Consider the following 27418-nt stretch of genomic DNA (forward strand, 5'->3'; position numbering starts at 1 on the left):
ATGCTAGTATGGTCACCCCGGAATTCAGAGATGTGCAAATAACCACTGCTCCTCAACACCTTATCTTGTGCCCTTTTTGGAAATACAAAGGTTTTCTTGATAGCAATTTTTTACTCTTTATATTTCAGCAAATGAATTGCTGTATACCCGTTATAGAATGAAAACGCACGTCAGGGTGCAGCTCATTTATTGGCTCTGGGTTCCTCGGGTTCTTGATGAACCTACAAGCCCTATATATCCCCACAACCAGAGGAGTCCAGCAGACGTAACGGTATATTGCTTTCGATAATCTGACATTGCAGGGAAAAGTTACAGAGTAAAACGTAGAGAAACATTTATGTTTTTTTCACCTAAATTTCAATATTTTTCTTTTTCAGTTGTTATTTTCTGTAGGAAACCCTTGTAGGATCTACACAAATGACCCCTTGCTGAATTCAGAATTTTGTCTAGGTTTCAGAAATGTTTAGGTTTCTGGGATCCAGCATTGGTTTCATGCCCATTTCTGTCACTGACTGGAAGGAGGCTGAAAGCACAAAAAATTGCAAAAATGGGGTATGTCCCAGAAAAATGCCAAAATTGTGTTGAAAAATTGGGTTTTCTGATTCACGTCTGCCTGTTCCTGAAAGCTGGGAAGCTGCTGAGTTTAGCACCGCAAACCCTTTGTTGATGCCATTTTCAGGGGAAAAACCACAAACCTTCTTCTGCAGCCACTTTTTCCAATTTTTTTGAAAAAAACTAAATTTTCCCTGTATTTTGGCCAATTTCTTGGCCTCTTTCAGGGGAACCCACAAAGTCTGGGTACCTCCAGAATCCCTAGGATGTTGGAAAAAAAGGACGCAAATTTGGCTTGGTTAGCTTATGTGGAAAAAAAGTTATGCGGGCCTAAGCGCAAACTGCCCCAAATAGGCAAAAAAAGGCCTGGCACAGGAGGGGGAAAAGGCCTGGCAGCGAAGTGGTTAAGCATGTCTACTCTCTGGACGGTTAGGAAAAATAATGGCTAATGGCCTCTTGGTACAGTCTGGCTAAGTTAGATTCCCTAAAACTACATCCCACGTTTCTATTGGTCAAAGAATTGTGCGTTTATGTTTAGTCCAATGAAAGTAGAATCTCAAATCTAAGAAATTTCTAAACCATTGTTCACATGCTGATGATTGGCTCCTCGTCTCCTGTTCCCGTTGTTGTGCTCCTCAGGTAACAAAATTGTATCATCTTATACTCCAGTCAGAGCTGCCATTGTCAGCTCCTGGAAACCTCGCCTTCACACACACTACGTTTTACAATGAAACTCTAGGGGACATATTCGTGATGCATTTCCTCCCACGTGCGCAGCAGAGTCATGCCTGTGACGTGTTCATCACCTTTTCCCCACATCCCCGGATGTGCCAGATGGTTGGCGTCACTGCATTCTGTTATAGCCGCACCCGGCCTCCCTCCTCTCTTTCCAGGGAAACCCTCACGCGGGCCGTTCCATCTCGCGCTAGAAGGGGTGGGCGAGTTTTACACAACTGTGGCCCCTCACAGGAAGAGTAAAGCGTTAACTACGCGAAACTGAGTGCATATTCACTTCAGAACTACAGGTCGGGATGATACAAACTGCTGCCTCGCTCTCGTGGCTGAAGGCTGCTGGAGATGGATTCGCCCGGTGATGTCAGAGCGGAGGTGGGGAGCCCTGAGCCGGCTGGTAGGTTGCAGTACAGTCTGAGCTCAGTAACCTTCGAAATCTGCCTTTCGACGCCTTGCGTGCCTTGAGCCCCCGGCAGGCCCGGCGGCGCGCCATGTATCAGGGGCCTAGCGTAGCCCGTAGCTTCTGCTCGGCATTGATCTGCTCCCCTCTGCGCTGGCGCTGTGGCCCCTCGGCGGCCACGGAAAGCAGCAGCGGAGGAAGGAGACGCGGGCGGAGCTGCTCTCCGCGGCCCCCGCCGTCAGCGGGTAGAGCAGTCACCCGAGGTACCGTTTCCAGAGCAAGTGAGTGACCGGTGGATTGTGCGGGGGAGGGTGGCGTTCACTGAGTGTTTGTCCCCGTGAAGGACCTATGTTTGTGTTTAACGCCTGGACCCAGTCCTGGAGTCTTGCAGCTAAACACGATATGCCCGATGACCATGCCACGGTGTATATGGTTTAGGCCATGTCCCTGTCTTGATCACACGAGACCACTTTTAAAGGGGCTGTCATTCAGTGCTGTAAATTGAAATCATTTACTCAAGACACCTACAAATTGGGGGTTGACCTGATAGAATATGATGTCATTAGCAGGTGGTGTCATAAGGAGCATGAATGTGTTGAATGCACGATGGTGCCAGTTGATGCGCCTAATGTGCTCTGTTGCTGTAGGAGAAGTGTAACTATAACTTGACTCGCGTTTTCCATTTCGCTCTCTGGCAACGCTTTGCTGACTAAATGACCTGATGCCATATTAGGTCAGGAGGTTGTGAAGTACAATGTGTTTGGGCAATGTAAATACTTAAGTAAAACTACCTTTTATAGAAATAATTATGTTGAGAAATAATTATGTTGAGAGTTGAACCTCTTCTTGTCAGATCTTGCCCGTAAGCGACAGACGCTGCTTCCGTTGAGAAGTCGGAAACCGATGTTGCAGTATTTGTGGTAGAGGCTCTTCCAATAAGAACACCCTTATAAAGTGTTAGGAAATTGTCACGATGTTTCCTCTTCAAGTGAAGTTAAATACTGTGATTTCTGTTTCCAGAACATGAACTCGTTTTGAAGCGCTTGACTGATTTCAGGTACTTTGGTAATCGAAATAGTGACAACTGGTTTGAGTTTAAAAAAAAAAAAAAATGTTTTATTGCATTTATGATGACATGAAGTTTATACGATTTTTCCCTCTGGGTGGGTACATCAGTTATGTCAAAATTAACTAATTTTTGTAAAGCCCAGGACTGTAAACAAGGTGTCCTTATCACATGGAGTGTCGTGCCAGCCTAAGCTGGTTACCTCCGCGCATTTCAGAGAATGGGCTTAATCTTTTCCTGCCAGAGGACTTCTTAAAGAGGTGTTGTGATGTCACTCAGGCAGTGACCTCAGTTACCAACTTAAACCCACCTTTGATATAGCATATGTCAGGATATATCGGCATAAAGGTGAAGAGGGCTGTCATAAGTCACGCACCTTACCCCTCCTCTCTAGCACAAACTGGTGAAAATAACTTGTAGTTACGATTTAGCACTGCATGGCTTTGTATTCTCAAGTTGAGAATGGAATGTAGAAGGTTAGGTGTGGAATGGGGGGCTTTTAAACTGTTGGTTATGCGATACTGAGGATTAAAGAATTCTTAGTGAAAATACATTTTATGTGAAGTACCTTCTTTCTTCATTTGGTGTTGAGTGGAGAACCGTGCGGAACCCGTCCACACTGCAACAGGGTGGTGTGTACGTTTTCTCGCCACTTTTACTTTATCGGTTCCATGCATATGAAAAATTCCCGATGCCTATGCTTCCGCTCACAGATGAGCGGCACTGGTAGAGCACTGAAGAGAAGCATTAAAAGGTGGTCAAAGTTCTTATCATTTATTTTTATTTTTTTTTAAGTCAGAGAAATCTGAGGCACTGTTGGGTTTGGGAGCCCTGAGCGCAAGACCTAGCATGTGACGCACCTCAAGCATGGGTCTGATGACTCGGACGACATACTGTCGGTGATTGATACGGCACGTTTAGTCTACGTTGATAATGCATGAAATGCAGTTGTGGTGGCAACGTGTACAACTGGTATTTCCATAGCAACGTACACGCTGGCATGAACAGCTGAAAGAGAATGAGTCGTGCTCACCAACGCGCATTTCGGTGATGCTCACACCAGAACTTTAAAAGCGGATTACCTAAGAATTAATAAAATGGTGATTTGCACACAAATCAAATTTAATTGTAAATAACGACGATTTGCGCATAGGGTCAGTTGCTCCGTGGTGAGGTGTATCTATCCGGTTTGATCAAACAGTAAAATGCAGATTTTTGAATTTCATCATACCATCAGTAAGTGGATTTGGGTCAATTCACAGTGTGCAGTACATATACTCTTCGCATTTAGTAAAATCACAATGCAGCAATCAGTAATGCCACCAGTCCCATTTTTAGCATCGCCAGGTTTACCTCCCATTGAGTGGGAACAATGGAAGGAAGGATTTGAAGCATATTTAGACGCGATTAAGGGTGAAGTATTCACTCAAAAGAAGAAATGTGCATTGTTTCAACGTTCTTTGAAAATCAAGGGGAAAAAAGTGTTAAAACAGTTGCCACAAGTACTTGTTGCTGGTGAGGATGATGAAATTGAGGACTATAAGTCAGCTATGAAAGCATTAGATGCACGTTTCAAGAAGAAAAAAGAATCTCATTATGGAGCAACATAAATTTTACAGGAGACAACAAATGCCAGATTGGTCAATAGAAAATATTGCAAGTGACTTAAGGATGTTGGCTTCAACATGTGATTTTAAGACATTTGAAGAGAAAGTAATTCGTGTCCAAGTGGTGGAAAAATCTAATACTAAGATTCAGGAAAAAATTATGACAATAGATAATCTCACGTTAGAAAAAGCAATAGAAATTGCCAGCGGTATTGAATCAACAACTACATTTATGAAGCAGATGAGTATGAAAGTAAAGTACAGAGTTTGGAATTGCAATACAATAGCAAGCAAGTAGATAAGAAGATAGCAACATCTAGTGAAAATAGAAGAAAACCATTTGAGTGTTATCGCTGTGGCAGCAAAAGACATTTAGGAAACTCTCAATGGTGTCCGGCGCTAGATAAATGGTGCAATAAATGCAAGAAAAAAGAGCATTTTATTAAAGTATGTAAAGGTAACTGGGTAAAAGACACAAAAAATGTCAAATCAGTCAATGTAGTAGAAGGCGGTACATGCAGGAATCTAAGTGACTCACATGAAGACAGTGTTGTATTTTTAGTAGAGGAAAATGAGGAGAAGAAAAAACAAAATGTTGCAATAGTGACGGAAATTCCTTTTAGGAAACCCCTCTGTTCCATTGAGATCAATGGGATCAAATATGATATGATGGCAAACTCTGGCTCTCTGTTTACATTAGTCAGTTTGGATGAATGGAGCAAGATACAGAACAAGAAATTAAGGACGTCTAAGGTGAAGCCAATAGCATATGGTGACAAGCCGATTGAAGTATGTGAATTTGATGCTAACTTGAATTTTAAAGGCAAACAGAAAGCAACGATGGTGTACATGGCACACAGTGCAGGGAATTTATTAGGTTGCTTGGATCAAAGGAAATTGGAAATTGTTTAGCATCCGAACAGTCCTGAACAAGTGATACTACATAAGGATATAGTGAGCTCTGTGTCATTAAAGAATTGTGCTTGGACAGGGAAATTTTCGGAGGTGTTTAACAACACTTTAGGTAAAATAAAAGGATTTAGCCATAGCATACAATTGAAATCGGGAGTAGAACCTGTTGTTCACCAACTTAGACATGTACCAATTGTGATGAGAGAATAATTAGCAAAGGAATTACAAAGGTTGTGTGATCAAAACATCATAGAACCAATAGAAGGTTCTGAGTGGTTATCTCCAGTGGTATTGGCAAGGAAGTCCACCGGAATGTTAAGGATGTGTATTGACCTGAGAGACCTGAATGAAAGGATACGGGTTGATAGGCATCCTTTAACTAACATTACAGAAATGTTGTCCAATTTAAAGGGAGCAAAAGTGTTTACAACTCTTGACTTGTCATCAGTTTATCATCAAATAGTGTTACATAAAAATTTGTGCCATTTAACATCCTTTGTCACACCAAATGGAGAATACAGATTTAAACGTATGCAATTTGGTTTGGCTTCAGCCTCTCCTGTGTTCCAAAGGGTGATGGAAGTGATGTTTAAAGGCATTGAAAGAGTAAGATGATTTCAAGATGATATATTAGTGTGGGGAGTAAATCAAAAAGAACATGGTGTTGATGATTTTGAAGGAAAAAGGAGTCACATTGGAAGCAAGCAAATGTCATTTTGGAGTGAAAAGTGTGAAATATTTGGGACACAAGTTATCGGATAAGGGAGTAGAACCAAAGGAGAGTCTAATAAAGGCCATAAAAGATTTTCCTGCACCCCAAAATAATGATCAATTGCGGTTATTTTTTGGGATGTTGGAATTTTCTGCACGTTTTATTCTAAGGTGTGCTGAACGTAGGAAAGAAATGCGAATGTTGTTAAAGAATAATGTCAAGTTTGAATGGACAAAGGAGAAACATAATGGATTCAATATGATAAACCATGAAGTTGCAGAAACCGTTTCTTTGAAACCATTTGATACAAGGTATCAGAGCATTGTAGTGACTGATGCAAGTCAATTTGGTTTAGGAGCTGTATTGATTCAATCCAGGAATGGCAAAGATGAAGTGGTGGCATTTGCTTCTCGGGCTTTGAGAGGAGCAGAATCTACGTATCCGGTCATAGAATGGGAAGCTTTGGCTTGTAGGTGGGGAGTGTTTCAGGAAATATTTATGGGGCACAGAGTTTGTTGTGCGAATAGATCACAAGTCATTGATCCATTTATTGTCAACTAAAGGGGTTTCTGAAGCGACTCCAAGAATTGCCAAATGGCATTATAGATTGCAAGAATTTCGATTCGGGTTAGAATACATTACTGGAGCTAGAAATATTTTTGCAGACTGTTTGTCACATCTTCCGATGAGGGCAGATACAGAAGAAGTGGATGATGATTTCTCTGTTGTAGCTTGTACTATGTTAGATGAAAAGGAGTGTGTGCAGAAAGGAGAATGGAAAGAAGCTGTGAAACACGCAAGGTGTTGCAAGAATTGATTGGGTGGTTAAGTGGTGGGTGGCCTAAGGTTAAGGTGGATGATGAGATGAAAGTACATAAGGAAATTGTTCAGGAATTAAGTTTGGCTGAAGGTGTTTTGAGACAAGCAGATTTGTTAGTAGTGTCATAAGCGATACGCTGTAAAGTGTTGAGTTTAGCTCATTAAGGCCATGTTGGAATGAGTGCAATGAAAAGAAGGATTAGGGAGACTTTTTGGTTGCGGGGCATGGACAGAGACACAGAACATTGGGCCAGAGAGTGTGTGTCTTGTGCGTTGAGTGACAAGTCCCAAGTTACGGTGCCCAGTCCGGTAGAAGCAGTATCTGTGCCGGATAAAACTTGGTATAAATTAGGCATGGACGTTATTGGACCAATGAATATGCTGAATAATAGTCATAGGTTTGGTATTAGATTAATGGACTATTATTCTCGCTGGATAGAGGTAAAGCTGGTTAAGACTGCAAAAACTGAGGAAGTAATGATATTTTTGCATAATTTATTCATGAGGGAAGGTGTTCCATCTGAAATAGTCACGGACAATGGGGTGCAATTCACGTCTAACGAGTTTATGGGTAAATGGGGTGTGAAGCATGTAACTACTTCTCTATATCATCCTAGGAGCAATGAATTGGTGGAGACGTACAACAGTGTGATAAAGGATAACATACAACTATCATTGGTGAACGGCTTGGAATGGAAAAAGGAACTGGAAGAATTGATTTGGGCTTTACGCACTACTCCTAATGTTACAGGAATGTCACCTTTTGCTTTACTCAAGGGAAGGGAGGCGGCAAACAAATTTGATAGTCCTTGGATGAATGACTTGGAGGTATCAAAGGATAGGAAAATGAATGTGTTGAAAAGATGAGAGAGTGCACAGAGTAAATATGTGGCAGCAAAGGAAGGAAGCTGCATGAAAGTAGTGGAAGGTGATTGGGTTTGTGTCAGATTACCAGGAATAATTGCCAAAGGAAATTACAAATGTTCTAGTCTCAAGAAAGTGGTATGTGTAAAGAGGTGTGTGGTCAAATTAGATGATGGTAAATGGTGTAATAAAAAAAGATTAGCCATACAAAATAGAGTGGGATCAACCCCAGAAATGGACAAAGCAAATGAATCGGAACCTAGTAAAGACTTGTGTTGTAGGAGATTTTCAAGAGCAAGAAAGAGACCAGGTTGGTTACAAGAATATGCAGTGTAAGCTTTAAAGAATACATGAAAGAAGATATTGTATAAAGTTTTCATTAGATAAGTACAAAAGATGTATGTTTTATTATTCTAGATATGTAGTGAGAAATTTGAATTTGTATGGTAATCTTGTTTCATTATTGAAAAGGGGATGATGTGTTGTCTTAAGCCCGTGTTGAGAAGGATGGGGGTGGAATGGGGGGCTTTGAAACTGGGACAGTTGCTGCTCTGTGTCCACCCTGTTGGTTATGCAATACCGAGGATTAAAGAATTCATAATGAAAATACAATTTATGCGAAGTACCTTCTTTCTTCAATGGCCTTAGTTGTGCAGGACTCCCGAGGTAGGCACTAGTCAGATGGGACCCCTGTCGATCTATCGCTTCCCCTGACTCTGACAAATTTGGCAGCTAAAGGTTATAGACAGGAAGGCCAAAAAGGGCACAAATTTCCATTAACATGGAGTGTTACAAAGAACCGAGATTCTTATGGGAAAGTCATAATGCTTGAAGTTTCCAACAATTAATAGTGCACAGGACCACTCCTCAAACAATTTTTATTTTATTTACATATTCTTGAACAAAACGTAATTGATAAAAACACAAATACAAGTGGTAGTGTTTGAAGAGAGGCACCCCTGTCGTTCACATCCCCAGAAAGTGATGAAAAGGATAAGTATCCAAAGGCGGCATTGAGATCCTGTGCTCTGTATGAAACACTAATCTCGAGTTGCATCAGCAGTGTTGGAACAGTCAGCCTGCTCTCATGGGCTGTAATCGTCACTACTGTTGCTGTGCATTTCTCACAGTCCCACTAATCAGGATAACATTTCTTGTTATTGCCGAGGTTCCACTGGTCAAATATAGTACTTTAATATAATAAACACTGCAGGGAAGTAAACCTGGTGATCAATAGTCTAAATCACAAGTGCAATAAAGGTTGACAGAATATAAGCTGAACCGAATTGGAAAAGCAGAAAAATAAGAAATATAGCCAAAAAACACCATCCGTTTGCTCTCTGTTCATTAATGTTGCATACTTGTTTTTGAAATACCTAAACCTACAGTCAGCCCAGGTTTTTCGTGAGCACCTCGAACTGTATATAAGTTGCCAGATATGACTGTCGAATGTCTCACCTTCACATTTTTAGTGCAGCAGCCCTCCCTTCCCCCTCATACGGAGAAGCCTGGCTCCTCTCATGATATCCCATTATCTGCCCAGTTGCTCTTATCTCCAAGCAGCTCAAAGGAACCTACTATGCATTAACTTTATGAATACCAGATGGTGCTAGAGGTCAAAAGGGGGGGGGTTCTCATCAATATATCCTCCCGTTCTAAACTGTTGTCCTCAAAAACTATGGCAGAGTTAAATTATCCTAATGTGTGTACTGTAAGACTAATTACAAAGCCAAGATTGTTTGGAGGCGAACCCTCACTCACTTTTGTGGCATGCTTAATCACAGGTTTTTCCCCCGATAAAACTGTCATTTATCTCGGCTCACCAGAATTTGGGAGCTGTTGCATAAACATAGGCGTTATTAATATTCGGACTGGAGAATTTTAAAACATTACTTAAGAATACCCCAAAGGACCTTTCTTTTCAGGTCCCCTGTTAAGATTAAACAATAAGACAGCATTCAATATGGTATGGTCTACAGTGGTTCCGAAATTCCTGCAGTGAACATGTTTCAGCCATCTACATACAGCCCAAAGGGTCTCCGGATTTCATCAGGACTCATGGATCCCTTTTCTAATTCTGTGCGTGCAAAATACATAAATATGAAGAGTAATACTTGCATTATATTGTGTCCAAGGTTATTTCCCTGCACTTTTAGTTTTTTCCTCATGGATGGGGTAATCTGTCTAGTTGCCTATTTGTCAAGCGTAATTACCCTTCTGACACCAAGTGACTTTCAATGCATCCTGACTGCAGGAATTACCACACCTCTTCCCACTTTGAAGTGAAAAACCTAAAAGTCCAGGGAAAGCTTATAACTGGAAAAAATGTGTATTACTCTTACATCCGTTTACTCTGTAGTTTTCGATTAAAGTGGATAGTAATGTACTAGTTATGTTAAACTGTCTGGGCCTTGTTTTATATTTATTAGCACTCAGTCAATCCCGGACAACAGACATATGGCTATTGTAAATGGTTTTTAAGCAGATGCATACTTGATTCAAAATCATTTCCTCCCTGTACAAGCTATACACATTAAAATAACTAATTTCCTCAAAAATTAGGTTTGTTCTCTAATTCTTGTATTTGCAGATGATACTAATTAGTAATCAAAACTGTTGACCACACCTCTACATCCAGTCAGACAGTTTAATGTCGAGAAAGCCATGATAATGGTTTATAGAAGATGGGGGACTGGCTAGATCCTAGTAATCAATGGGAAAACTAGAAACTGAGACATTCCCTCTTACTTGAGGGTGCCTATCCATCCAGCATTAATTGCAAACTGCACATGAAAGAAGTAGAAACAAAACGTCCCTAATATTTTGACTGAAACATTTGCACATTAAATATTGAACTGGCCTGTGCACCCATGCTTGGAGCACAAGTAAAGAAGATTATATCTATTTTACTTCATGGCGAAGAATCTTAAAGGGCAAGCACAATGAGTTGGCTATTAATATTATTAGATACTTTGTGATGTATTTGTCCATCTCACTAGTCTTAGGTTGGAGGTACAAAAAGGTCAACACTAGTTTAAATGTTAGGTTACTAACATATGCAGATTGTAAACCTATTGTTCCTCAACTGTCACTCTTACATGCACCCATCTTAGGTTCCATAATAAGCTAGTAATCATCTTGCGGTTGGACATGAGCCCTGACGCCCATATGGTTTACAAAATAGGTTACAATTGCGAGAGCAGATTACCAGGTCATTCGGATACTTTTTGTCTACAATTACTCTAATTACCCTAATTGCCTGAAGCATAATTTCGTCCAATAATTTATCAGGCTTAAAATAGTGGTTCATCTGTTTGTTTCAAGAGACCTCAGATATTTTTGATCAAGCTAATCAAAGCTTTATATTCTTAAGTGTACTGTGGTCAATAACATCTGGCACATTGGGTGTTACTTTTATAGCCATCAATAGTCCCTACTAGGTACCCCTTTTTTTTTGCTTCTATGTGCTGCTAATCGAAACCAGATAATCAGTCCAAACAGTGTCTTCAGTACACAAAGGTTTCTAATGCATAATTACTGAGAATGACTAGCAGTTCTAAGATATCTGGATTTTCTGTTTCCTGTTGAAAACAGACTACATTCCAGCTAGTAAATCACCAGCCAAGTTTGTAGTTCGATCTTCTGTCATCATTGGTGGTGCAAGATAAAGGTCATCTCTCCATCCCTGTATTGAGAAGGCTTCATTGTCACAGGTGTCAGTGTGACACTTAAGGGATAGCATTTAAACTGCAATTTGACGTGTTGGGATAAGAACCTTCCTCTGCATGGTAAACAGCCGTGTACCCCTCATCCAAGTGTCTGACTGCATGTTAAACTGGAGTCTTGGCTTTTTTTTTTTCTTTTTCTTAGCCTTGGAATCATGCTAATCTAGTGTGTGTGCGCCCGATCCCAGAACTGTCAATGGTAGCGCAAGGTCCAGAATCTATTTTACGATGCACATGGGTGGGGGAAGAGTAACAAGCATGCCCTCAAAGGGAGGAATAGAACTACTGTAAATGCTCTGGTTAAGTCACATACATTTGTGGTGGCAGCATTCTGAGTTTTTGTGAATCTTTAGTATGGACAGACTGCTTCCTGTGGGTCAGGCGAAAGAGCATAGTCTCCTGACCCCTCGCATGTAAAGTTCCACTTTCATGTGAGCTCCTGACCCTGCACTGACATTCTATATGCCTAGTACATTTATGCAGCGGTGTAGCTTTGGGGTGTTTGGTGTGGTTTACCCTACTATTAAATGTATTCTCTTTTAAATATTTGGGTACAGTGAGGTGTCTGTTGGATTTCACCTGGTATTTTTACATGCACTGACAGACAAGATCATACAAACACTCTCTCTCTTCTGTTTTGAAGTTCTGAAACATGTTGGTTATTTTACAAAATAGTGTGTTTTAAGTTTCCTGAACAATCTGCACTGCTCTCCCTTTTCTTTGCCCTTTAAGCTCCCTCATGCCCTCCTTCTGATATATGTATCTTGCCGTGATATCCCAGAGTGATTGTTCAGAAACTCACACCTACTTAATCTTCCTGATCATGCTACACCTCTGCATGCATGTGCAGTAGATGTGAAGCAGATGTATGTTAGTTGGGTGTGTGTGTGAGACATCATGTTTCCTAGAACTAGTGTGATACATTTTGAATGGTCTCTGGATGAGCATGGTATAAGATGGGTTTGGGTGGGGGGGAGGTGTATATCTTCCAAATAATGGAAGTGTATTGCCACCATTTGTGACTGTTATACAGATACACAGACACTAAAGTCAGGCAAGATGAAAACAAGGATACCCTTAGAAAGTCAATGAAGTACCCGTTAACGTAGGGCTGCAAAATGTTTATTCCTGAGCACTTGCATTTGGTCTGATTGTGGTAAACGGTCAGACTGCTTTTTTTGTTATGCAATGTGAGGAATTTTCTAGGCAGATCCTGACATTTTGTCTAACCCAGATTACTGTTTCGGGACGTCTTATTGACAGTCAGGTGCTGAGATCTCATACTTGGGTATTCCTGCTTGGAGCCAGTAATATTGGTACCTGCTAGCTGGGTTTGAGAAGCAATAGAAAACTACATTTAAGAGCCCCAACCCAAACAGGTTCTGAAACCTTAGGCAGGAGATTCGCATTAATGAGCTGGAAAATGTGTGTAAATGTTGGGTCCAAACAGTCTATTTTTGTTCCAGCTCCGAGCACTTCCGGACTATGGAAGGGAGTGCTCTGCAGAGTGCTTTAAGGACTACTGTATGGCCTGGGCTGGAAGCTGCATAACTGCCATTCTCCCAGAGTTGAGGGGTTAGCACCCACAATCTGCCCTCTTTTTGCTAGAAGAGCTGAGGGTATGCCCGGAGACTTGCCTGCTGAGAGCTAGAAAGCGTTTGCCTGAACCTGCCTGGAGGAAAGATTGACCAAGATGAGAAGTCCAGCATGTTCCAACGTGAGGAATACCTAGACGAAGCTGCCTGCCAAAAGAGAGAAAAGTGAGGAGCAACACGTGATTTGCAGGGATCCTCCAGTGTCCCTGAGTTGTTCTGCTGTGAAATGCACCAATGCTTTTAGCTATTATCCATTGTGCCATCCATCATCCTGCACTGTGCTCAGGAGACTGGTACTGCAGTATATGAGCGAAATACCTCTCGTTGTCACCAAAGTGGATGCCCTGACCAGCCTGGAGGCCACTACTACTAGACACCCCACAAGCTGCACAGGCTGTGTTTAAGTGCCCTTCTGCTGTGATGAAGACGAGTGCATCTGTAAGGGGCTGCTGCACTACTTCAGCCCAGTGGCTCATGTTCATGTTCGGCGTGAGGGCTTCTGTGCAGGCCCCCACAGTTACAGAGCCACTGTCACAGGAACTCTGAACGCGCCTGCGAGCAACACCAGAACTGCATCTCCACTGAGCCGGTAAAAGCGGACCCTGACTGTGAAAGCAGAGAACTTTGGCAGATAAACGTTAACATTTTGCCTGGGTGAGCTCTTAATTGGTGAAAGCTATTTGAACTGATTTATGCATGCATGTGTGGTTGGGTGCTTTGGAGTGAATCGCTTATTTCCTAATCATTGCCTAGGGTCATGGTATACATCTGGTGCTGTAGATGTTGGAATTCCTGTATTGGGGAGAGGGTATCGGAAGGGGTGTAGCACCTCACTAAAGATCGTAAAGAAGAGTACGTTCCTGTAACTGGGAGCCCTATTGAACCCTGTGCCATTTTATTTGTGAAATTCAAATGCCTTGTTTGCTTTTACAAGATGAGCACTTGGGTGAACAGTGTTAATGTGTCTGTTGATTGACTTAGTTTTTAGCTCCTGCCCCCGCCCCCAAACTGGTTCAATAAAAAGCCGTTGGCCCTCTTACCCTTGCTACCCTAAAAGTTAAGGGTTCCGTGGGCTCAGTTTGCAGAACCATAGCAGGGCAGACACCCGTGGCAAACTGCCTTAGCCACCATCAGTGTGTCCCAGTAGCCCCTCTGCTCTGCGGCCACTCCAGACAGGGACTGACCTCGAGGTTATGAGGCGTGCTATACACAAACTGGCTACTTTTATTATTTTCTGGACTGGAAACTGCTATTGCATGATCTGAACGATTACATGTTATTCTTATTTCATGATTAGAATCGCTCTTCAAACTTTTATCAGCAGTAAATACATTATTCTTTATCAACCACACATTAATTTGTTAAATTACTTGCAGCTATTACACTCCATTATATCCTGGACCTAGTCCAATCTGGTGCTGGGGACCACTGCTCTGGTTTGGGATATTGAGGAAAATATATTTTAGAAAATGCTGATTTTGCTCTATGGAGATTTTAGCATCGCTGTTTTTATCCCCCCATACATAAATTAATTAAAAAAGATGCAGTCTTTTCTGAGGTGTGCGCACAATGTCAGCACGATTCATGTGAGCAGCGTGTTTTTTTTTTTTCCATTGCCACAAAATTTTGAAGCGTTGATAACTCTTAGCTCCATGTGAAATTTTATGTTCGTAGGGCTAATTTTTGGGAAACGGATAATATTTAAGGCTCCAACTCCGATAGCGAAACCTACCTAATTTTCGGAGTCGATATTAAATTACGGTCACTACCACACAATAATTGATAAAGAAATTACCCCCTTGTGTTATTTATTTATTTTTTTTAAGAAGAACTTGCTGTAGTGCTTGGGCCTTTTTCCGTGTTATGTGAAATCTGCAATATATCCAGACACTTGCTTTGTTATTTGCTTTTAATAGGTAGCTAAACTGGTTAAAATTATCTGAAAACGAGTGGGGCCTTTTATGATTCATTGTGCTTAAATCATATTCTTAAGCAATGTCAAGTACAGCAGAGAGGAGCAATAAAACGTAACCAGTATTATGTGGGCCTCTGCACTAAATTAAATTGCTAATTAAAATATGTACGTTTTATTCTTATTACTTTTTTATGTATCTTCTTTGAAATTAAGTAATTGTGCACCATTGTCCATTTTTTGTACGAATGATAGAATGCATTTAAAGATCTGCATCTCCGTGGCGGCCGGCAGTTTTAGGAGGGAGGGGGGGGCCGGCTGAAGCACACTTACACATTCTTTCACACACGCACGCACACACTCATCAACACGCACGCACCAAACATTCATTTAAAAAGATCTCACACACACACACACACACACTCACACTCACACTCTTACCTTAAGCCTCAGAGGTCCCAGGAGGGTTGGACTGCTGCCTTTCCTCACTGGCTGACCTTAGATCGGCCAATGAGGGAAGGCAGCAGTCCCAACTTCGTCACAGAGTGGGATACCCCAGTGAGACTGCTGATTCCACCCCACTCTGTGACGAGGTGTCACTGATTGACACTCGCCCTGAGCGCTTCAGGGCTTAAACCTGAAGCGCACAGGTCGAAGTCAATGGGTGATGCTTCTCTCGTCACCCGGGGGAGGGCCTCGAGGCACCTTTGCTGAGCTGAGGAGGTCCTGCCCACAGGAGCTGTGACATCTTCAGCCCAGCAAAGTTCAGCTCGGGCAAATCGCACATGTATCGCTCCTGGCTGCCTGACCTGAACATGAAGAGTGTCTTGTCAGGCTGACCTTTGTTCAGCCTGACCGGCACTCTTCATGAGGGTCAAAGGGTGGGGGGGCGTGGCTCCTCCGCCCTAAAGGACAGGCCACGCCTGCTGCATCTGCTGTTGGACTAAATCCTAACTTACATAAAATCGATCAGGGGCCCAGTTAAGAATCTATATCACATCAAACCATACAGTATTGTTACAGATGACGCCACAGAGAGGTGTGAATTATTGCTTGTGAAACAACCCAGAGTTTGCTTGGCTCAGTTTAACCTTGCCTTCTCTTTCCTCCTCAGCGTGTTCGATGGGAAACAGCACAAGCAGGCTCTATAGCGCTCTTTCCAAAACACTCAGCAGCAGTGCTGTTCCCCAACCCCAGGAGGTCTTAGAGAATCCAGAGGATGAGGATGAACTTGATCCAATCGATCCAAAGGATCTCCTTGATGAATGTCATGAAGTTCTGAAAGCAAGACCTGCACGACTACAGAGGAATTTTGTGAATCTGAGGAGCCTCTCAAGTAGTGACCAGCATACCATTCGGGTCATGCAGTGGAACATTCTAGCACAAGGTATGCTGTATTTAAAACCTTTGGTCTGAGTATTTCGCATTTGCGATGATTATGCTGGACCAAAGAAATAGGGAAAGGACCTTAAAAATCGATATTTTGTATCAGAGTTTAGAATTGTAAACCGCTAATCACTGGCCTTTCACATTTTAAACACACCCTATTGAACGAACGGCAGACTGCTGACACTGTGTTATCTGACCACCATCACTGTTTCTCTTGTTAAAACTCCTTCAGATATATATTTTTTCACAATTCCTTGTACTCTTTCAGAGTTTGAAGATGTCCTGACCTGAGGCTGGTTAGTCATAAAAAAACTGTATGTGGTCTATTCCTTGCTTCAAGAAGCACTGATGACACCAAACATGGTCGCATGAAGGGTTAAGGAGAGCCCGTTTTGTCATAAACTACATGTTTAGTGGCAATTTACAGTTTCTGCCATAATTGGTGTCTAGATCAGTTTTTCTGGTACAGGCACTATGGAGACATCACTTTTTGAAGTTGCATTTTTGTAATGTCTGTGCTTGCACATTTAAAGACAGCTGAGCCCTCCCAAAAATGTCATCACTGCACCTCGCTGGTGGTTGTCAAGTCCGTCCTTTTCTTCTAGGTGTGTATTAAATTAGTCCTTTCTGGGCCCTCAGGTACATCCAATATAATGTATAAATGTGTGGCTCTGGGATAGTTGAACATCTCAAAAACAGTGTGTCTTTAAGAAAACATTCACTGCTTTTGCACTTTCTTCTCGTGTTTTCTTAGTTTGTGTTGTACAATTTTATTTCTGAGATGTGATTTATTGGCTTGATTTCATAAAAAAAACATTTGCATGAAATGAGGGTGTGTATGTGTGTGTGTGTGTGTGTATGTGTATGTGTATATATATATATATATATGTATATGTATATATATTATTAATCAAAAATTAGCAGTGCACTCCATTAGGGGTGATAATTCTCACGTTTATTTCAAGTTCAAGCTGGAAAAATAAAACGAACGACGCGTTTCGACCGTCTGGTCTTTTTCGAGTTCAAAAAGTGATGGAGTGCACTGCTAATTTTTGATTAATAACATTGTTATGCGTTGGCTCGCCTCAGCAGTAGCACCGGTAATTGGAGCGCGGTGCCTTTTCTGAGCCTTTTTGTTTTTCAAATATATATATATATATACACAATGTTCTTCTTTCTCATTCTTGAATGGCTACTTCCTTTTTACTCTGTAGTTCTGGCCTTTCCTCAAGTCAGAGTGGTTGGGATTGATACAGTGCATGTTGTTGCTTTTAGTTTAGCAAAGGGACCTAGCTCCGCTGTTCCCCTTCTTACACACCAACCCTGCAAACATCAATGTGTTATCAACTAGCTGAGGGCAGATCCTTTTACTTTACTGTTTTACTAAGACTCGTGAGGGTCTTTTCTTGATACCTTTTTTTATGTTGTCTTGTTGCGTTCTCCTTAATAGAATGTTCGTATATCCATTCTTTTCCAAAATTCTATTTCCCCCCCCTCAAAAAAAAAGTCCCTTCCTCCACCACATACCTAGTTGAAGTCCATCGTAAAGCTGTGCATCTAGTTGCTAGTTTCTTCTCAGTAATTGATCCGCACAAGGTTTGGTTGGTTTAGCGTCTAAGATCTTTCAGTGGACATCTGTTTTTTTTTTCTGTTCAGGAATATAGTTGAGGTCCCTGAGGCTAAGACTTGTATAGATGTTGAAGGTAGTCTAGCTACCACAGGAAACAATCATTTTGCTCATTTGAGTGGCTTGTTTCTGAGGGTTGCTTCATTCTGGACCCAATGCTTCAAATTGGGGTTTTTCCTGCCCACACCATGTTTCATTACAAGTGGGAGGCACTTAAGGATCACCAGTTTTGGGTACTTTTGGATATTATGTCCACATAATGATGTATCGGGTTTTTAACTAAATGCTCACTAATGAAAAACTGGATCAGGGCTAGGTAGGAAATCCGTATCTCCTCAGACCATCTAACAATCCCTTAAGTTAGTATTTACTGTACTTGGATATAGGAAAGGATTCTGGTAGGAAAGGGGCTAAACTAATGGGTAATGCATGGGTTATGCAGGGCCTGCATGCAACAAGAGTACTTGTGATGGGCCCCTCTCAGTCTTCATAAAGTGGCACACTTTATTCAGAATTATAATAACAATTTTTATCAGGATATTCTATTTGGCTGATAGCATCATCATTACTGTATACAGTGGACAGTTATCAAAATATTTAAGAATTTTGAATGAAAGGAAGAATCTAACAACCCTGTATAACGTACTGATCATCTCAGCCAAGTTAAAGTCTTAAAACTACTGGTGATTTTCAGCTTCCTTGCAAAAGGATAGTAGGCTGATTACCAGACTTAAATAATCAACTTTGGTTCCAGATAGACTAAGGTAATAGATGATGATCTTTGAAGATTTCTCAGTTTTGCAAAGGGGGGGGAAGGGCTGTAGTACAAAGTAACAATGCCAACAGACGTCACTAGTGTGACAATCTCCTTTTAACAGGTTGTCAGCTTTGTCATCGGTTGTAGTGGGCAATAAAACTGTCTAAGTAGATGCTGCAAATGTCTCTTGTATAACTGCTTGGTGGCTCTGTCTATTTTTATGAAGTGGCTTAATAACTTGGGATCCAAGTTAGGCCTCTTGTTTGAACGGCATAGTTAATCAGTGTCTAATAAGAATAATGAGCATTGTCTTCTTACTTACGTTCTACTGTTATCATTTGATAACATAACCTTATGAGGTAAAACATATTTTCTGGTTGAAGCTCTAACAGATTTTTATTTTAACTAGCGCACACGGGTGCCAGATTTCTTCAAACCCATTAGGCTGTTGAAGAAGAGTTTGCACAGTCTGATTCCCAAAAAGCTCCGTTATTAAATTGAAGGAGGCATAAGTGCAGAATGAACTGAACAGCATTGGGTGTCTTGCAAGGATCGTCTAATTGACAAATCGGTAACTAAGAAGATACACGTGTACTGAATTGTTACTTCTATAAAGTAGTGTGACTATGCAGCTGATAAAACACCTCCTGGAAGCACGATGATGTGTGTCCTAACAGGAGAAAGGAGATTAGCACCAACTACTTTTCTGTGGTTAGTTTGGACTGCTGTGTATTTGCCAGAGGTCTGACAGGTGGCTACTTACTATTCTTTGCATGGATTTGTGAAAGACTCATGTATAATGGTGTAGATCATTTCCCTACTGTTTTAATTTTTATCTCGGATTCCTTGATGCAAATGTGTTGGTTAGTGCCAGTGAAGTCTTTCAAAAGACCTGGAATTTGCAGATTCAGTAGTAACTACTAAAACGAAAATATGCATACATTTGTTAATGTTGGTTTTTGATAGTGTTTCTCCTCTGCAAGTTCTTTCTCAGACTGCTTTCCCTCATGTTCGACATCCTTTCTGCATCCCAGTGTGGTTAAAAAAATATCGGAGTACCGAGGGGTGGCATTTACGTTTCGGCCTGTGGGTACTATAGGGCACCAGCAAGATACTGCAAACCTGTGCGGCATGGTAAAGGTTCAAGGGTCTTAGCATAAGAGGAGACCACTACACCAGATAACCATCTGCAGTGAAAACACATTATTGATCACAAATAATTTTACTCTATTTTTTTTTATTTTTTGTAATCCTGTTCCGTCGTTATTTTGCTTTGCTTTCTCTTTACCAGAAGAATCACTGTACCATTGTATGCATATATGAGAAAGTTTAGATACGTGTTTGAAAAACATGTTTTACTATCTTTTTGTTTTTTCATTTAGCTCTTGGTGAAGGCACAGACAATTTCATAAAGTGTCCCATGGAAGCTCTCAAATGGGAAGAAAGAAAATATCTAATCCTTGAGGAAATTGTCACGTATCGGCCAGACATCCTTTGCCTGCAAGAAGTGGACCATTACTTTGATACCTTCCAGCCAGTTCTCAGCAGGATGGGCTACCAATGCACGTTCCTACCAAAGCCGTGGTCACCCTGTCTGGATGTTCAACACAATAATGGACCAGATGGTTGTGCTTTGTTCTTTCTCAAAGATCGCTTTCAGCTTGTTAGTAGCAACAACATCCGTTTGACTGCTCGTTCCCTGAAAACGAACCAAGTGGCCATAGCTGAAACACTGCAGTGCAATGAAACTGGCAGGTTACTTTGCATCGCAGTCACTCACTTAAAAGCTCGGACAGGCTGGGAGAGATTCCGTTCAGCTCAGGGCTCAAACTTACTCCAAAACCTGCAGGATATCACCCAAGGAGCAAATATTCCTCTTGTAGTCTGTGGAGACTTTAATGCAGAGCCCACGGAAGACGTGTACAAGCACTTTGCTTCTTCGAGCCTGAATCTGAACAGTGCATATAAGCTTCTGAGCCATGATGGGCAGTCTGAGCCTCCATACACATCATGGAAGATCCGCCCTTCTGGGGAGAGTTGCCACACATTGGATTATATATGGTACTCCCAGAATGCCTTAAATGTTGTTGCTGCTTTAGGAATGCCAACTGAAGAGCAAATTGGACCCAATAGGTTGCCCTCATTTAACTATCCCTCAGATCACATTTCTTTAGTGTGTGACTTCATATTTAGTGACGTACCCAACATACTTCTCTAACGTGGACCGACTTTTACTTTACTATTTATTTATTTTTTCGCCCTGCTGATGGGGCTTCGGCAAAGTGGGGCCTGTGCAAAATAACGGTTTTACACTCGATACATTTGCCAGTGTTTGAGGCCTGCTGTACATGATCTGATCCTGCTAATAGATTGCTGACTTTTGTAGAACACTAAAACACGATCACCGCAATACTTGTTTATTTAGGGCCATTCTATATGACCTGGTATTTGTTTGTCAATTTGGAGCCATTTTTAAAAAAAAAATTGTGAGAAGATTTCCATTCTAAAGACTTTGAAAACTACTGCATTGTCGTAAACAATCAAAAGATAACACCATGCATTGAAATGGTCTGTTTTCTGTCTTGTCATTGTATGTGACTGGAGACAGATTTCAGAACTTCTGAGACAAAGCTGTGCTTACTCCACAGAAGGCCAACCTGCGACAAACTTCATACAGCTTTAATGCACACAATTTATATAAGATTTTATCAGGGGTTGGCTAGTCAGGGTGACGTAAAAACAGTGCGATTACCATCATGAATACTAGTTTTCCACTCTTTCCCCTACTTCGCAGGATTCTCTTTAGAATTATCTTCTGCATACCTGTTTCCATCCACTGATCAGGATTTTAGTTCACCAGGTCTCCCCCATTACATGATCTAGTAAATCCTTGAGTAGACTGATACTGCAAGCCTGTCTATATAAACCGTTTGTATTGGACAGAAGTTGGTGGCAAGTGAAGGGGCAGTCAGAGTACAGTAACGGTTTCTAAAATCTATTTTACTGCTGCGATCCATGTATCCGATTCCCATGTGTATATTTTCACCACATTTGGGTCTTGTCTTTGAAAAGCGTAATGTAAAGAAAACAAACCTTTTAAATGTCTACACGTTTACAGAATGCAATTAAGTATTTAATTTGAGTGAAGAAAGTTTAACGTTAATATTTCTCAATATAATTAGGTAATAGTTTAGGCTTATGTATATATCATTTAATTTTTCTATTAAGAAATATTCATAGAAAATAATCTTTGTTCTGACACACTTGTTTTAATTCGTTTTTCAGTTTGCTCAACATTTGTGCCACTGTTCCCTTGTTCCATTTTCTGGCAGCAAAGATGGGTCGAAAAATAATAGTGAGCATGCATAAGTTGGCAAACGTTGGTATTCAAAATCAGTCTTTCCAAGCAGGTGCCTTTGAACAATTTTGCATTTGCAAAATATGTAGGCTGCATGAATCTGATTTCTGCCACTTGAAAATATAAACTAAAGATATATGGTGACCTAAGACCATACATGTGCGTTAAACTTCTGAAAATGGCATATCTGAAACAAGGTGCCTCTTTCATGAAAGCTGGTCAAAGTAATTAAGAGGTTCTTCATTAACCACCTATTAAGAGGTAATCTTAGAAAAACAGAGTTGCGTTTCTGTCCTTGTAGGTGCTTCTGCTCACGGAGAATATAGTAAGTCTTTGCTTTTCAATGCAGTAAGCAGGCTCGCTGAGGAGAGGGGTGCGTGGTTTGCAGCCTATCAAAACAAGCTGTTTTGTCATTATTAGTCACATTTTATGTGCTATCCTATCTGCACACCTTCTCCAGAAAGCAGATTTTGTACTTGCCAGTATGAAGTAAGTTTACCTGAACATTTGCTAACTTTGTCATGCTAATAAGTTACATGAAATTGGGAAATGTAAATCTTTTTTTGCAATTGGATTGTAGGCTTAAAAGAAGACCTGGATATATGCCCTAATTGCTCCAATGATGCAGGACTTATAGAATCTATAGTGATGTAACTCTTAAATTAGAAGGCTGTGCTTCGCTATCATAGTATTTTCTTTGATGTTGGTCAACTGTCAGTCATAGTGGGTCCCACCTATTTTCCACATAGAACTTCCCCACCCTTCCTCTTTGCTTGGGTGGAGCACAGGTGTACATGGATCTTTCCTCTACACACACCTAGTCCTGAAGGCAGCTTCTATTCTTAAACCTCTGGGATATATTTCTTGATCTGTGTCACGCCTTCACAGTGTGAGAAATGAGCCAGCCTAGTCATTAAAACGGCAGCCCACTAGTCTTTATTAGCTAAAATATTTTCTTTGTCTGGGGCCAATTAATGTATTTTTAGGTTAATCGTATTTTTGTAACTATCCTGCTATTTATACCAATGAAGGAAACCTTCCTCCTTTTCCTAATTTTGAGTGTCTTACTGTCACATTCTCACATGCTGTTAAGACTGCTGTTTGAGCGATCATGCACTGCCCCACTCCAACTGACTATAGTGTAGGTAATTTAACGATTTCTAATAGAAGTTAAATAATAATCCATACATGGGTGATGAGGTAAATACCTGGTGGCTAGTCTTTTGAGGTGGCGTATGTTTGCGGCCCCTCCCCCCCCCTCCCCGAAAAAAAGAATTCAGGAATTCCTTTTTTTCTTGTCTTCTCTGGCTCCATCAAAGAGATATTTGGACACACTGTCTGACTCACTGTATCAACCAATTTCTTCAGCCTATAAAAGGCTTCGCCTAGAGGACTGTATCACGGAGTCTGGACCAGACGATGCGCCCTTCTCATGGTAGAGTGCGCACCTGCCACAGTCATCTTTTTGACAATGATACCTTAGTCCCTGATTAGCAGGCCTTACAATACCACTTTCCTTAGGTCCACTCCCCTCTCCTACCAAGTTTGCCATAGTTCTGCCATTAGCCTCCCTAAAGTATTCTACTCTTGTGCACACAATAGATGATTTATTTCAGTGGCTCGAACCTTCCCACCCTCCCTTACCTATAGCTCACTCATCATAGCAGGAGTGGCACTTTGAGACCGACCCGCAGCCTGAAATCCTATAGTGATGTTCTTGTTCAGGATGTGATGAGATGTATAACTTTATTTAAAAACAAAAGTAATGAAAAATCTTCAAAAAAGATTAGAGGCCTAAATATACTAAATATATCCTTCGTATTTTTTTATTTTTTTTTTGTCATTTCTTTTTTTTTTATTCCATACAAAAATGTCCCTTTTGAGGTTTAGTATCCAATCATCAGGGGGTTTCTCTGTGGCGTTGGATACAGAGACATTTTCCTTGAATTCAGACTTTGAGTAGGTAGACATGTTAATATTGCAAACAGAATACTTGTAAACATTAATTATGTTTAGAGACATGGAACGGGTGAGAGGGTTCAAAGTATTGATCTCTCATTAATGGTCAATATCTCTGGCAAATGTCAACTTGCAGTCTAACTGGTATGTCAGTAAAATATCAGCGGGAAGATGCAACTTGCAAACAGACATCTTTTGAAGGACTTGAATAAAGGAGAAGTCTTCTTTCGTTCTTTTTCCACTGTCTGCTGCTAACCCCCCCCTTACATTTTTCTCAGTTACAGAAACAAACGTTGTTAAATCCGTGCCTTCAGTGAGGTGTTTTAAGGGCTACTCCTAAATAGTCTGAAACAGTGGTTTCCTGGGCATGTTTCTGCTGCCACTGATGTCCAATAAATTAGCGAACAGACTGATCTTTCACTCGGGCCACACTTTTTTTTTTTTCTTCTTTCAGACTTCTCCATTGAGATATACAAGCTCTTAATATTTCATAGAGAAATTTGGCATGGCATAGATTATTTTGGGCAAAATAGAACATAGTTGTTTTTTTCTTTAAATTCTAACTAGACAGTGATTTTAAAAGCGATGCAGTGACTGCAGCAGTATTAAGTAAACCAACGTTTGTACAGGAAATACAAAGAAGGGCTGGCAAGTCTTGTAAGCCAACATCTAGGTCTTGCACATATACCCTTTTAAAATAATAATGGTTATATCCTTAACAAGCAATAATTATTAAACCTAGTGCTCTTTCCATTAGCAATTAATGTTTTCAGTAGAAGATCCTAGTTGTGACATACTTTGGAATCCTTCCAAAATGCTGTTCAAATTGAGCAAAGTGCTAGTCCACTTTTCTTTCTGCATTTCCATGTTGCCATTAGCCGCATTTGCATATTAGTGACACTCGGGCAAGACTAAGATCTTGGAATGATGGCCTTTTGGTATCATGTCTGGTCCTTTGCTGAGGGCAGAGTATTTATGAAGTAAGTTATTCCAGGTGGGTATTTTCATGCTAGGGCTCACTTTAACTAAGCCATGGCCCTGGCAGCAGCACTAACCTTTGTCTAAAAATCTGTAAGGCACTTCATTGAGCTAGTCCTGTTCTCCTGCAGCTGCCTGTTTAGATTATGATTTGAGTTGGGTAACATGACCTTCAGTCTCTCTTCACAGAGAGGCCAATATCTGTGCCCTTTATTCCCTGGATGATTAGGTTCATTTTTCTAAGGGTCCTTTTAATGGCATGATTGGTTCTTCGCTTTAACAGTATTTCCTCAGCCTGAGTATCTTCAGATGACTCCACTTCTTGACTCTGACACAGCCTTTTTCCTGCTTCAAAAGGAATTGGCTTGGCACAGAGGGATCATATGATTCTTCTTGTCATTGAGACCCAGAAAACACATATTAACATTTGTTTATGATAAAGTTGAACTAACTGCTGCTTTCCATGATATTTTGCTTGGATTTGGTATACACTCCAAACATACTGCATCCATCTTTTTTTTTTTTTTTTTTTTTTTTTTTTTTTAGAAGCCCATGCTGGAATAGTTTCGCAAGAATACCCTATTCAATTAATGTACGATATCCGTTGAGGTGTGCTTTTCATCAGTATATTAACATAAACATTTATTTGGAAATGTCTGACTTTCTGTACTGCAGTCAACAGTTAAAATAGTACTGTAGAAAGGGCTGCTATTGGTCTTGTTTGTTTTAGCCTGCTTTTTATCAGAATGTCCGTATTACCAACTGTGAATCACTTGAGTTTTTAGTTCAGTGTAATTCATATTTTGTTGCATGAAGTGTATTCAAACTCCCCATACATATTATTGGACCAGTTTTTGAAAGTTACCAAATCCCTTCTTTGGCTTTAATTCTAATTGTTAAGATTCATTATGAATGGTTTCCAAAAACAATTTTTAGTGTTCTTTTAATCTGTTACATATGTTTTGAAAGCATTATAACAAGTTATTATTATAATTCCATATTAAGTACTTTGATGCAGGTTCTAGGGTTGCATTAGATATTTAAATGCTAGGATTCACTAACAATTTTCGGTTTTCATGATGAATCCATAAAGATGTCAAAATAAATTGTCAGTTCTGTCGTCCCTCCCCCCCATTAAAACAAATCTTTCTGTTGTAAAACAAAAGGTAGCTTGCAATGTTTTAATGAATAAAACATTTTTGGGATATTTTCTTTAAAGGTGGCTATTTCTGTTTTTATTGAAACTATATCGGTTTTAAGCCAATGCCTACTGTTTAGGGCTTTGAGCACCAAGTTACAAGTATTGGCCGAAACACAACAGGCTCTGTGCCTTGTATAACAGTCCTCACCAGATCACTAAAGAATATATTTTTTTTGTTCAGTTTCTGTGGAACTTCTTGCCGACTTCAGGATTTGTTTCTGAAAGTTAGGCTGTACTCAAATTATATGTTTTGATGAAAAGTAATATATATGTTGTATTTTCCAGATAGAGGTGCACGACGAATGTATGTGTATGTTTACATTTGTGTAAGTCTGCTTAACATTTTGTTTCTCCCAAAAAAAATATTTTCATTATATTATTTATATGCTTTAACTTAAGTGTAATTTATGTAAGAAAATGTTCTCATAGATGTCTATAGCAATGAGATAAATAAATTATTCAGCTTCGATTTGGGTCTTTTTTTCGTTTCATATGATGTAGTTTTGTCAGTGATGTATAAATGTTGATTTCACACTGTAATGGGTGACATTTCGATAGTACATTCTTTTTTTTTTTTTTTTTTTTTTTTTTTTTTTTTTTTTTTTTTTTTTCTTTTTTTTTAACTTTGGTCTGCATCAGATGCCCCTTCTCCACCTTCAGTATGGGTTAGACAGTTAATACAATAAGGTGACCCAAAATCTCATGTGGAACCCAGGTAGCAAAATAAAATTCGAACATTGCAATTAATCATATGGAAATAATTAATAATCAGCTTCATGTAACTTCACAATCATATTTGTTAGACCAGCACAGACAAGTGTTTCCTCCTTTCTCAGCACAAACTTCGATGTGCTCCAGTTTTTTTTAATCCTATATCAATTAAATGAATCTCTTGTTCTACTCTTTGCAGTGTTCTCCTCAGATACTTGTAAATTGTTAGTATTCTGATGATGTCTCACTGACCCGTATGGCAGGGTTGAAACAATGACATCTTGTCAGTGGCATAAGACATCTAGAATGAATAATTTTCCTCTCCTGAAAGTCATGGATTCACCACTTATTTTCCAGGGCCAAAACAATCCATGATCTCCTCTGAATCTTTGATTTTCACCAGCTGGTTTTATTTTTCCCCTGCTCAAGGTAGTGCATACTATGGGAGGATGCAAGACGAGTAAGTTAAATATTACTTTTCCCTGTAAGAATCCATTTTGTATTGCTCCTTTTCCTTTAACACATGTAGTTTGAGCGCTCTC

At 40.3% G+C, this 27418-nt stretch overlaps 1 protein-coding gene across 3 annotated transcripts; it reads left to right on the plus strand.

Moving 5' to 3' along the window:
- The first annotated feature begins 1385 nt into the window (after positions 1-1385).
- Positions 1386-26634, plus strand: NOCT (nocturnin). 3 transcript variants are annotated; one of them, XM_069242238.1, is made up of 3 exons: positions 1386-1681; positions 16011-16283; positions 20052-26634. In XM_069242238.1, the coding sequence occupies exons 1-3, from the start codon at positions 1630-1632 to the stop codon at positions 20885-20887; spliced, it is 1161 nt and encodes a 386-aa protein (XP_069098339.1). In that variant the 5' UTR covers positions 1386-1629; the 3' UTR covers positions 20888-26634. The 3 variants fall into 3 exon arrangements, with proteins under 3 accessions (XP_069098339.1, XP_069098335.1, XP_069098338.1); XM_069242234.1 differs by lacking the exon at positions 1386-1681 and adding an exon at positions 1687-1965; XM_069242237.1 differs by lacking the exon at positions 1386-1681 and adding an exon at positions 1688-1947.
- Positions 26635-27418: the final 784 nt, after the last annotated feature.

The sequence above is a fragment of the Pleurodeles waltl genome, chromosome 1_2 (genome assembly GCF_031143425.1).
Source record: "Pleurodeles waltl isolate 20211129_DDA chromosome 1_2, aPleWal1.hap1.20221129, whole genome shotgun sequence".
In the NCBI taxonomy this organism is placed as follows: Eukaryota; Metazoa; Chordata; class Amphibia; order Caudata; family Salamandridae; genus Pleurodeles; species Pleurodeles waltl.